The sequence below is a fragment of the Staurois parvus genome, unplaced genomic scaffold (assembly GCF_062004578.1).
Source record: "Staurois parvus isolate SC_StPar_1 unplaced genomic scaffold, SC_StPar_1.0 ptg000217l, whole genome shotgun sequence".
NCBI classification, from domain to species: domain Eukaryota; kingdom Metazoa; phylum Chordata; class Amphibia; order Anura; family Ranidae; genus Staurois; species Staurois parvus.
Window position 1 is genome coordinate 10,460,928 of NW_028318013.1, and position 13,368 is coordinate 10,474,295.

Consider the following 13,368-nt stretch of genomic DNA (forward strand, 5'->3'; position numbering starts at 1 on the left):
GAACACACCAGCAGTGTGAGGAGACCTGAAAGTGGCACATGGCATGAGACACTGTGGACCTGTCAGCAGCATGAGGAGGCGGTACAGGGGCCCATGACAGATTAGGGGCCTTGCAGCAGCTATGGGAGGCCTGTAATCTGCCAGCACCCTATGTCAAAAAATTGAACACACCAGCAGTGTGTGAGGAGACCTGAAAGTGGCACATGGCAGAGTGTGGCGATGGAGACAGCAGCAATGGGAGGCCGTACAGGGACCCATGAGAGACTCTGGACTTCGCAGCAGCATGAGGAGGCGGTATAGGCGCCCATGGCAGATTAGGGGCCTGGCAGCAGCTATGGGTGGCCCGTAATCTGCCAGCACCCTATGACCAAAAATGGAACACACCAGCAGTGTGAGGAGACCTGAAAGTGGCACATGGCAGAGTGTGGCGATGGAGACAGCAGCAATGGGAGGCCGTACAGGGACCCATGAGAGACTGTGGACCTGGCAGCAGCATCAGGAGGCGGTACTGGGGCCCATGGCAGATTACGGGCCTGGCAGCAGCAATGGGAGGCCCGTAATCTGCCAGCACCCTATGACAAAACATGGAACACACCAGCAGTGTGTGAGGAGACCTGAAAGTGGCACATGGCAGAGTGTGGAGATGGAGACAGCAGCAATGGGAGGCGGTTCAGGGACCCATGAGACACTGTGGACCTGGCAGCAGCATGAGGAGGCGGTACAGGGGCCCATGGCAGATTAAGGCCTGGCAGCAGCAATGGGAGGCCCGTAATCTGCCAGCACCCTATGACAAAATGGAACCCTGGGCTGGGGCAGGCAGAACCGCTGTATCTTTATCACGGTTTTCCCAGGCCACCGAATGGCGACGCTGCATATGCTGACGCAACGCTGTAGTCCCAACATGGGCCCCCTGGCCACGCTTGACTTTCTGGCCACATAGTCGACATACGGCTACGTTTACTTCCTCGGGCGGCTTGACGAAAAATTGCCACACCGCCGAGTAGGAAACTTTGCCCCCGCTACTCCTCACTGGCTGACTGCTACTTCCTCCGTGCACACCGGCACCACTACTGGCCGTGGTGGTAGGCTTCAGTGGAGCTGGTGCTCTACTCCGTGGCCGTTTGCCTCCACTGACACTGCTGCGACCCTGCTGCCTCCTGGCAGCAGCAATGGGAGGCCGTACAGGGACCCATGAGACAATGTGGACCTGGCAGCAGCATGAGGAGGCGGTAAAGAGGCCCATGGAAGATTAGGGGCCTGGCAGCAGCTATGGGAGGCCCGTAATCTGCCAGCACCCTATGTCAAAAATTTGAACACACCAGCAGTGTGTGAGGAGACCTGAAAGTGGCACATGGCAGAGTGTGGCGATGGAGACAGCAGCAATGGGAGGCCGTACAGAGACCCATGAGACACTCTGGACCTGGCAGCAGCATGAGGAGGCGCTATAGGGGCCCATGGCAGATTAGGGGCCTGGCAGCAGCTATGGTAGGCCCGTAACCTGCCAGCACCCTATGACAAAAAATGTAACACACCAGCAGTGTGAGGAGACCTGAAAGTGGCACATGGCAGAGTGTGGCGATGGAGACAGCAGCAATGGGAGGCCGTACAGGGACCCATGAGAGACTCTGGACCTGGCAGCAGCATGAGGAGGCGGTACAGGGGCCCATGGCAGATTAGGGGCCTGGCAGCAGCTATGGGAGGCCCGTAATCTGCCAGCACCCTATGACAAAAAATTCAACACACCAGCAGTGTGAGGAGACCTGAAAGTGGCACATGGCAGGGGCATGATTCATTGCGGATTTAGTCAGTTGTATCAGGAACTGGTGGTTTGAAATCCAGACTAATCCACGCCTGATTCATTTTCACAAACGTGAGTCTCTCCACACTTTGGGTGGATAGTCGTGTCCTCCGCGGAGTTACAATACCTCCTGCCGCACTAAACACGCGCTCCGATGCCACGCTACTGGCCGGGCATGACAGCCTTTCAAGGGCAAATTCAGCTAGTTGGGGCCAAAGGTCAAGTTTCGTTGCCCAGTAGTCAAGGGGATTGTCTACCTCGGTTGGCAGGGTGCTGTCCAAGTAGGCCCAAGCCTGTTGTTTGAGGTCCTGCTCCAGGTCCACCTGATGCTGCTGCTGCTGCTGCGGCTGGTTACTAGTTTCCTCACTGCGCTGGTGAAGAAAGCTACTCATCATCGACTGCAGACTGAGGCAGCCGCTGCTGGTGGAGCTGCCACTGCTCCTACCACCCCACCCCTCCTTTGCTGCCATGGCAGCGGAACGCGAGCGCACAGGGCCCACAGGGTCTGAGGATGGACGTTGGCGCACAAAGGCAGAGACCAACTGACTACATAGGTGGTTTTTATAGTACGTTATTTTGGCCTCCCTCTCAGCAGGTGTGAAAAAGGCCACCATTTTTGAACGGTAGCGAGGGTCCAACAAGGTGGACAGCCAAAAGTCATCCCTCTGTCTGACGGTTATTATTCGGCTGTCACTACGCAAGCAACCGAGCATGCTATGGGCCATTTGTGCCAAGGAATGCGAGGGACTCCCTGCCTCCATCTCCACAGCATACTGCCACGGTGCGTCTGGGTCCTCTGTCTCCTCCTCCTTCTCCTCTACCAGATGCTCCTGCTCCTCCACTCCTGTCCGCTGAGTGGAAAAACCACCCATTTCACTCAATAATTCCTGAGCACAAATGTCCTCCTCTACCCCCTCCTCTTCTTCCTGTCCTGCCCCCACAGGTGTCATGTGGCGTTGAGATCTGTGCGCCACGTCTACCGCACCCTGACCAGCCATTGTTAACAGCATTTGTTCCAGGACGTGCAACAGAGGAATGACGTCGTTCATTGTTAGATTTCCAGAGTTATGAAAAAAACTCTATTAATATTTCTAGGTTCTTGTAGATGGTTGTGGGAAGAAATCCTTATGAAAACCAGGTCAGTATGAGCAGTGTGACTTTATTTGATCACACACCAAAAATACAAAGTCAATAAAAAACAGTAAATTCAGACATATGTAGCTTAAAATGAAATAAAAATAAAGAATAAATTGCCTTGGATATTAGGAAATAATGTAGTTCCTTTGCATAGCTTAGATAGAAGTTTTCTTGGCCTAGTTTAAGAAATGACCATGTGAGATTCAATTTCTTTTGTTCTTTGTCCAAGCATGTGCTTTGAGTAAGAGTGTGTGAAAAGAATGTCTCTGTGTGTGTGAGTGAATGAAGTGAAGTGTAGTCTATCTGAGAAACTTCTGCCTCGTTGTTTGAAAAGCTGCATACTTAAAATGCATGAGAAATTAGATCCTCCCATTAAGCTTTGTTTCAAATTCGCGGGCTTCTAAACCACTCCCATAATCACTCCTAATTTGAATAGAAACAGATGTTCCCATTCAAACCACCAAGTCATTATCATGATTGACATACAGACCATGAGAAAGGTTTCTGAAGTTCTTATATTACATACAACTGTCAAAATCCATGATTTATGACTACAATTTAAACTCTCAGACTCATTAAACGAATTCACAGTATGGTATACATTACATGAGTATTTTAAAAGAAAACATGACTTTAAACCTCTACTGATTACCTAGACTCAAACACAAATAATTCACATCCGACCACTTAAATACAAAACCTCACATTCACATCCAATTAATAGGGGATATATTCTGCCAGCATATATTTCAAAAACTACTAAAGACCGAATTAAAGTTTGGATATTAAAAAATTAATATTACATTCCCCTCTGAAATATGAAATTCATATTAATTTATAACAAACACACATCATTTATATCACAAACACTCAGGTTTTGATTTAGTAATCTCAAATGTATCATTATTTGTAACTGAGTCAGCATAACCAGAAAGTAGTTTCCTCTGAAGTATATCTTGTAATAGATTATCTCCTTTCCTAATTTCACTTCTAATTCGCTTATAGAAACTGTTCATTTTACACATCAAACATAATTGAAATATAATACATAATATGATAATAATAAAAATAATTATTACAGGATGTAATAAAATATTTCCTGCTGCAGATGCAATTGAAGTTTTTCCCAACATTGATACAGTACGTTTAAATTTTGACCACCAAGAATGACCTGAAAATTCAGACCATTCATGTTCTATATCTTTTAAACTCCCTTGTTCATGTTTAAATAATATTTCTGCTTTTTGAAGTTCATCTGATAATGCTATCAGTAAACCTTCATCTTTTTGAATAACATTTGCCCAATCTCTCCATGGGAATTCATCCACTTGAGATATATTGTACTGTATGGGAAGAGCACTTATATTTTTCATAAGCATGTTTGTTAAATTCATTCTCATCCCATTAACACTTATTGCTGAAATATCTCCTTCTATACAGAACAAACCTCGACTTAAGTTTTCTGTATGTGTACAAGAAGAGAAGAAGGATTGAACCCTTTCTGAGTCAGACATAACTTGAAAACAAACTTTCTTTTTATCTACAATTGAGATTAACTCAGAAGTGGTTTTAACCTTTTCTATCCTTGCTGAACATAGAGTATGGTTATGGTAACAAGAATGAAATATACCTTTGTCTTGATTAGGTAGACAAATCACTTTAGACTGAAATTGTAAACATGAAGACAGATCTAATTGTTCTAACTCAAAATTATTATCAGTAAATGCAAAATCTGTATATTGCAGATGATAATATAGTAACTGTGTGTTGCTAACTGGTAATCCCAAGACAGTGATTGGAACCAATATTTGTTCTTTTCCTGCTACAGGAATCATTGAAGAACTATAGCATATGTTCTGATAACATCCAATCCACTTATTTACCCACAGATCAGTATGGTTTATGGCATATACATACTCTCTTGGTAAATTTTGTACAATACCTATAGGAGTTATTCCACTTTGAAAAGCTTGAGCTATTATTTTAAAATTTGTGGAATATTCCATCTGAATTTCTAAACATGCTCTGGCTATATGGGAATGCTGTTCACTTGACATTAAATTAAGAGTAATATTCTCTAAGTGTAATATAGATGGACCCATAATATTGGCTGTTTTAATCACCATATTTTCCAATATTTGATTCAAGTTTCTTTGTACTTTAATACTATTGCTTCCCACTAAACCGGCTGTCTCGAGATCAGACTTTAGTGTACTAATGTCCATGCTATTTGTAATACTACCAATAGTACCAATTCCTCCTAAAATACCTTCAACTATACCACGTTTATTCCTGTGAGGATTCCTAATATCAGTACCAAACCATCTTTCAATACCTAATTCCATGTTAACCAGATGTTCTTTACATTGTGGAAACCTTGTTGAGATTTTCCATTCTGAAATGTTAAAGTTCCACACTATAATAACAAATTTTCCTTCTCTCAACAGAAGTCTGGTCTGGAAATGGTTAATTTGGAAGGGACTGGCTGGAATAAATTTCTTATCCGTACACTGCGTTCTTTTAGGGGATAGTACAATTACATTTGTATTTACACATTTCTTCGGATAATTTTCTATTGATATGCAGCATTCATATACAGTATACCTGTATCATTAATTGATATAGTGTTTTGATGATACACAAAGTTATCATTATCCCAGTTCAAATTACCAAAAATACTTTTATGGATAACATCAGTTTTATCATGAAGAAAACTTCCCAAAAATTCACCATTCCTTTTCCAAGTTAATAATGAATTTTGAGGTAGGTGTATTTGTATATTACACATCAAATTCAGATTATCCTTTCCTTCTACAAGTCTTAATGATTGAGGAGATATTTTTATCTCTGGGACAATCAAATCTACCACAGTAACAATTACTTTGACTTTAGTTTGAACCAAAGCTCTTGTCATTTGGAAATCCCATATTTTCACTATGTCCTCTTTTTCATTACCATTAATATTCAAATGTTCAGGATCAAGAAAGTGTGAATAACTTTGTAATTGATACCAAATATCTGTTTTAGAACTTCCTATATTTCCAGTATTTAACATGTCTATGGAAATATCTCCTGACCAAATAGTAGGTTCATTTCCCTTTAAAACTATTAACCAGTATCCCATATCGGATAAATTACATTCAAAGTTACTAGTTTCGTTATTGATCCTATAAAATCCTTGCATTTTAACAAATTTTGATTTAGACTCTATTTTAGCTCTAACTTCAATATCATTATTATGAACGAAATACAATTCCGAACAACAAGTTCTCCCATAACCTATGCACATATATCCTAGCAAGTCTTCAGCTGTATTAATGTTACTGTCTTTAGGAAAAAATCTTTTGTTCCTAATAAGTGTAGTGTTTTTCTTATGTAGGGCTTCAGTCTTGTTAACTTCTGCATTGCTGGAAAAGTTTATGTTGTAGATTACTAATATTGTCATTGTCACTAAGAAAAAAATCGATCCTGTAATAAGTCTTTTCTTTCTACTGCTTTGATTTTCCTTATGTTCTTTTGTTGTAATGTTTATTTTTCTTTGGAATCTGCGATGCTTTGTTTCTTCCGGATTATTGAAATCCATGTCTGCAAAAGAAATGCAGTATCATTATCTCGGTATAAACAATTTGCATTGGTCACTGTGCATCCACATTGTTTGTTGTCTGCGCGCATTTTTTACTGAATTAAGAGGTCTTTGCACTTGTACCATTACTCCTTGAACATCCAAAATATCAAATGGACCTTCCCAGTTGCTTTGCCATGGTCCAGTTTTTCTGAAAGTTTTTACCATTACTTGTCCTCCTTTTTCGAACTTAGAAGAATGTGGAGGAACCATTTTTTGCATGCGAGTAGCTGCATGTGGTACAATAGTGTTCAGATTGTCTTGCAACATCTGTAACCACTTTGTTTTTTCTATTGCCTCTTTTTGCGGCGTTGACAAAAACGGTTCATGGGGAAAAACAATACGCATTTTCCTTCCTGTCATTAACTCAAAAGGAGAATACTGTGTTGCAGAAGATGTTGTACTTCTGACACTCATCAGAACCAATGGTACAGCATCAACCCAAGTATTTCCTCTGTCTAATAACATTTTTGCAATCCTTGATTTGACAGTCCTATTCATTCTTTCCACAATACCTGCAGATTGTGGATGATAGGGCACATGAAATCTCTGTTGTATACCCAAGATTTTACACATTGCCTGCATTATTTTACCTGTGAAGTGGGTTCCTCTGTCACTACTGAGGTTTGTTGGTATACCCCAGACTGGAAAAACATGATTAATTAGCATTTTAGCAGTTGTTAATGCATCATCTTTGCGAACAGGCAAGATTTCAATCCATTTTGAAAAAACATCAACTACAACTAAAGCATACCTGTACCCATTTTTACCTGTAGGTAACGGTCCTATATAGTCTAGTTGTAATGTGGACCATGGTCCATCTGCTGGAGGAGTTCTTTGTAATGGAGGTTTTTGACCCTTTGGTCGAGGATTCACTTGAGCACAGATTAGACAAGATTGAACTACACTGTCTACTGTTTCTTCCATTTTGTCCCAGTAAAATTTTTCCTTGAGTATTTCAAGCAATCTTTGTTTACCTATGTGACCTAGGCTTTCGTGATTGTACTTTGTAAATTCTACCTGTAGATGCTGCGGTATAACAGGATGCAGAAACCCGTTTAAGTCATGATACAAAATTCCATATTCACATATAAAGGGAAATTTTGGATCAACCTGAGAAGCAGAAAGAGATGGATCCCTTTTCTGTTCTTCTGCAAAGGAGGGAATCTGTGTGTCTGTCTTCCTAACAACATTAACTGAGACTGGTTCAGACTGCATCACTGGTACTCCGTGTAAAGCTGCTTCCTTTGCTAAGAGATCAGCTGTTCTATTGCCTACACTCATCTCATCATTGTCCTTCCTATGAGATGGAATTTTTACAATTGCATAGGCAATAGGATTTTCCTCTGCTAGCTTAAAAATTGATTCAAGTGTCTCTTTGTGCACTAGGACTTTGTTAGATGCATCTACAAAACCTCTACGTTTCCAAATTGGTAAATAATCTGTCAGGGAACGTACAACATATGAACTGTCACTGTAGATCACTAATGGACTTCTATTCTCTTCCTTGTCTAATGTCAACACAGTTTTTACTGCTTCAAGTTCTGCCCTTTGAGCTGAAAAATGTCCTGGCAATTTGTGCTGTATGGAATAATTACGCTCTGGATACCAAATTGAATATCCACTGTAATAATTACCTGACATACAGTATCTAGAACCATCAACAAATACAGGTTCATCAATTTTCTCTGCCTCTCTACGGAAAAGAGGAGAGGAAGTTTCTTGGACTTCACATAAACATTCATGTTCTAACCCGTTGTATTCCATCAACTGAGGTAGGACATACTTGGCATTATGTTCAACCTGTATTTGCTTAGGTGATAGAGCCAACAACCATTGAGAAAATCTTTGGTTGGAAACTCCCGGAACATTTTTCTCAAAAAGAAACTTCAAAGTGCTATGTGGAGTTTGTAGAATAATTTTGTTGAATCCTACAATATGCTCTGTTGCTTTTACTGCATAATGTACTCCCACAAGTTGTCTGACACAATCATCAAAACCTTTCTCTACTGGGGTAAGCAGACGTGAGAAGTATCCAAGACTTCTCCAGACTCCTCCCTGTTTCTGAATCAAGACAGCTGAGATTGCAGTTTCTGAAGCATGCACTTGCAAAGCAAATGGTGCTTGCTTATCAACAGTAGCCAAAGCTGGAGCTGTTTGCAAATCATTTTTCAACATCTCAAAAGCTTTTTGCTGTATTTCTGTCCAGGGACCAAATACATTTTCCTCATTGTACTTCAACAAATCATACAATGGTTTGGCTTTTTCTGCAAATGATTCGATAAAATCTCTAGAGAAATTTACCAAACCCAAAAACTGTCTCAGTGCTTTGAATGTTGTTGGTACAGGAAGTGACGCAATAGACTCAATTCTTTCCTGTAAAGGCTGTCTCTTTCCTGGACCAATCAAAACTCCAAGAAATTTTACTTCATTTTTCATGAGCTGAACTTTGCGTGTATTCAGCTTGAGACCTTCATCTTGCAGAAGTGTAAACAATTCTGCTAAGAGAATCCTGTGTTCAGTTTCAGAATTCGTCATAAGCAAAATATTATCCACATATTGTATTAAACAATCAGGTCTAGAAAATTTAGACAAAACATTTGCTAATGCCTGATGTAAGATATACTTAGCAGAATGATATCCTTTTGGAAGACGTTTGAGACAATATTGCACATTTTTGTGGACAAATGAAAACTTGTATTGGCAACTCTCAGCCAATTTAATACTAAAAAATCCATTTGCAATGTCAAGAACAGAGAACACTTTCGCATTGGCATCTATTTGTGACATGATGTCTGGAATTTCTGCCACAATGGGTGTACAACTTGGAGTGTATTTGTTTAGCATTCTTAGATCTATCAATAATCTATATGCACTAGGGTCATCACGCTTTGCCACTACCCACAAAGGATTATTAGTAACTGAATTAGCTTTCCTGATGATACCCTGTTCCAAAAATTCTTGTATGATTACTGATACAGGTTCATCAGATTCTGGCGGCAACTTGTATTGTTTTAATGGGGGATGGTCTTTGCCTTGAATATTAACTTCAATATTTTTGAACAATCCAGCTTCATTTTTACCTTGACTCCACAGTTTTTTGTGTAGTTGTACTAAATGTTTCAATTCTAGATTATCTCCAGTATCTGGCCATTTATAGTCAGCATCAATTGCTTCTGTCAAGCAGATGCTACCGACTTCACAATAATCTGTTGGGTCAATTACCATAGGCTTACGATTAGCAGAGCCCTGCAAAACAATGCCATTGGCTAAATCAAGTATCCACCCTCTTTGAGACAAAACATCAGCACCAATAATGTTCTCTGATCCTTGACAATACCAAAAGTCTATCTCCATTTGCGAACATCCTGGTATTTCAAAAGACACATTTTTACATTTTTTAGCTTGAACATCACCTTTTCCATTGAAACCTACAACTGTGCATACTGTTGCATTAGATGGAATTGGTATTTTCATGCCTAAAACACTTATTTGGGCTCCTGAATCCAATAAAATAGAAGATTTCTGTCCATTAATTTTAGCTTTTACATAAGGGCGGCCACACTTGTCCAAGAAAAGTGGAGCTACATATTCCAGACAATGGAGTTCAACTTCCTTTTCTTTTGCTAGTCATGGTGAAGGTAATAATGGCTGTCTTGAAGTACTGGATGAATGTGAGTTGTTCACATTTCCTCCATTACTAATTGACATTTCACTAATCTCTCTGATCAGAGGAGCGTAGGGTGAAGATGACTTAACTTCCTGTGAACGAATTGGAGCTGACGGTTCAGGAGAAATAAGTCCATTTTCTTTACCCAAATTTCTCATCTGAATGTCTTTCAAAAACTTCCTACACTGCCATTTCAAATGCCCTGGTTTTGCACAATAGTAACAAGTGAGTGGTCTTTGATTCCCTTGTCTTACTCTGTCATTCCTGCGGGGGGCAGAATTTCCTGTCTTGACTTTATCCTGACTGTCAGTCTTAGGATAATTATTCTCAATTAAAGCAATTTTTGGTCTTACATTATTTAGCTTTAATTGTCTCCTAATTTTGTCAATAATATAGGCAGCGTCATCCAAATTATCCTTTTCATTAGCAATCAATAAAGATGCTGGATCAAGGTACTTAAATTTTTTTACAAAATCCTTGACCATAGCAGGGGTCTCATCTTGTAAATTAAAAATCATCCTGTATGCCTTAGAATATCTAATCCTAAAATCATAAGGGTCATCATTAATAGTAGCTCTTAAGGAGTCTAAAATTTCCAAACTAGGTGTCTCCTCTCCTGTTGTGAACAGTAATAACTGTCGTAGTCTATCAGTAGCATTGCTATGAATTTCCATATCATCCTCATTCATGAAAGGAGTCTTGACTAACCTACGAGCCATAAAACTGGGGATCCACAACCCAAAAATGCGATTTCTTTGCTCATCAGTTAATTGAAACCTATCACAAAAATTCTCAAAAACATCGGAATTATGGAATGAATTTTCTCTCATGTTATATGCTGGTATATCCTTCAATATTTTCATTAACTGATCCTGAATCTGTAACTTCAACTTAGATGCTCTAGCAAGTAATTTCTGTCTCTGAACAGTAGTCTCACCGCCTTCCTCATCACCCCTGGGTGAGTCCGGGATAAATGAAGCTTGGGCCGTTTCTGATTGTTTTTTCTTTGACACCACAGCTATTTGCTTATTTTTTAATATTGCAACATTTTGAGATTCAATTTCTTGCTCAAGATGTTCAATATAGGTACAAAAAGTTTCACAATTTGCACAATTGGATTCAACAGTATCCTGCATGTCTGTACTCTGTAAGACATTTTTGCTATCTGTCTGAACAACACAAACCACATTTTTCTCTGGCAATTCAAACACCATAGAATTGAAAACTCTAACTAGCTTCACAATGTTACGCAATTTTCTTTTCATCTTATTAAATGTAAATCTAGAGCTATCAATATCAACATTAGCCTGCATACATTGATCATACATAGCTTTCCATAAACCAGTATCAGAAGCATGGCTAGCTAAACCTTGAAATTCCAATTTACTTTCATTAGCTAATGAATCAATAAATTCCATTTTTCTACTCACCGAATGTAGTAAATTTCCTCTTTTGTTCTGACTTAGAGACTTTTCTGGTCACCACTTGAATCCTCAGATCTCCACAACCAACGTTTTCCGTTCCAGGTTCTGCAATCTTTCCGAAGCTTAATCAATAGAAATAGTTCATCTCAATCCCCTCTGAAGAAGCGAGGATAAATTGAAAAAACGTGGAAAAATCGAATGGCTGGCACTCGCCAATAATGTTAGATTTCCAGAGTTATGAAAAAAACTCTATTAATATTTCTAGGTTCTTGTAGATGGTTGTGGGAAGAAATCCTTATGAAAACCAGGTCAGTATGAGCAGTGTGACTTTATTTGATCACACACCAAAAATACAAAGTCAATAAAAAACAGTAAATTCAGACATATGTAGCTTAAAATGAAATAAAAATAAAGAATAAATTGCCTTGGATATTAGGAAATAATGTAGTTCCTTTGCATAGCTTAGATAGAAGTTTTCTTGGCCTAGTTTAAGAAATGACCATGTGAGATTCAATTTCTTTTGTTCTTTGTCCAAGCATGTGCTTTGAGTAAGAGTGTGTGAAAAGAATGTCTCTGTGTGTGTGAGTGAATGAAGTGAAGTGTAGTCTATCTGAGAAACTTCTGCCTCGTTGTTTGAAAAGCTGCATACTTAAAATGCATGAGAAATTAGATCCTCCCATTAAGCTTTGTTTCAAATTCGCGGGCTTCTAAACCACTCCCATAATCACTCCTAGTTTGAATAGAAACAGATGTTCCCATTCAAACCACCAAGTCATTATCATGATTGACATACAGACCATGAGAAAGGTTTCTGAAGTTCTTATATTACATACAACTGTCAAAATCCATGATTTATGACTACAATTTAAACTCTCAGACTCATTAAACGATTTCACAGTATGGTATACATTACATGAGTATTTTAAAAGAAAACATGACTTTAAACCTCTACTGATTACCTAGACTCAAACACAAATAATTCACATCCGACCACTTAAATACAAAACCTCACATTCACATCCAATTAATAGGGGATATATTCTGCCAGCATATATTTCAAAAACTACTAAAGACCGAATTAAAGTTTGGATATTAAAAAATTAATATTACATTCATCCCATAGTCCTGCCGACTCACGAATAGCGTGGCCTCCTCAAAGGGCCTGAGCAAGCGGCAGGTGTCACGCATGAGCTGCCAATGGCTGACATCGAAGTTACACAGGGGAGTACCTTTATCCGCTTGTAACATCATGAAATCGGTGATGGCCTTTCGCTGTTCGTAAAGGCGGTCTACCATGTGTAGGGTTGAATTCCACCTTGTTGTAACATCGCAGATCAGGCGATGCTGTGGAATTCCGTTCTGCCGCTGCAGCTCAAGGAGGGTGTGCTTTGCGGTGTAGGAATGGCTGAAATGCATGCAAGGTTTACGTGACATTTTAAGGATGTCTTGCAGTGGGATGGTGGATTTTAGGAACCGCTTGACAACCAGTTTGAACACGTGAGCCATGCATGGCGCATGGCACAACCTTCCAGAGCAGACACCATGTTCCTTCCGTTGTCGGTCAACATGGTTCCGATTTTCAATTTGCGCGGAGACAGCCATCTGTCGATTTCTCTGTTCATTACACTGAGAAGTTCCTCCCCTGTGTGACTACGTTCGCCTGGACCTGGCAGCAGCATGAGGAGGCGGTACAGGGGCCCATGGCAGATTAGAGGCC

The 13,368-nt window shown here is 40.1% G+C and overlaps 1 protein-coding gene across 1 annotated transcript; it reads right to left on the minus strand.

Moving 5' to 3' along the window:
- Nucleotides 1-2,941: 2,941 nt before the first annotated feature.
- LOC149460937 (uncharacterized) lies at nt 2,942-12,533 on the minus strand. Its single transcript, XM_089679101.1, is given in 3 exon segments — nt 2,942-5,529; nt 5,532-6,520; nt 11,658-12,533. Coding segments are annotated over 2 exon segments (2,721 nt in total). The 5' UTR covers nt 6,519-6,520; nt 11,658-12,533; the 3' UTR covers nt 2,942-3,795.
- Nucleotides 12,534-13,368: the final 835 nt, after the last annotated feature.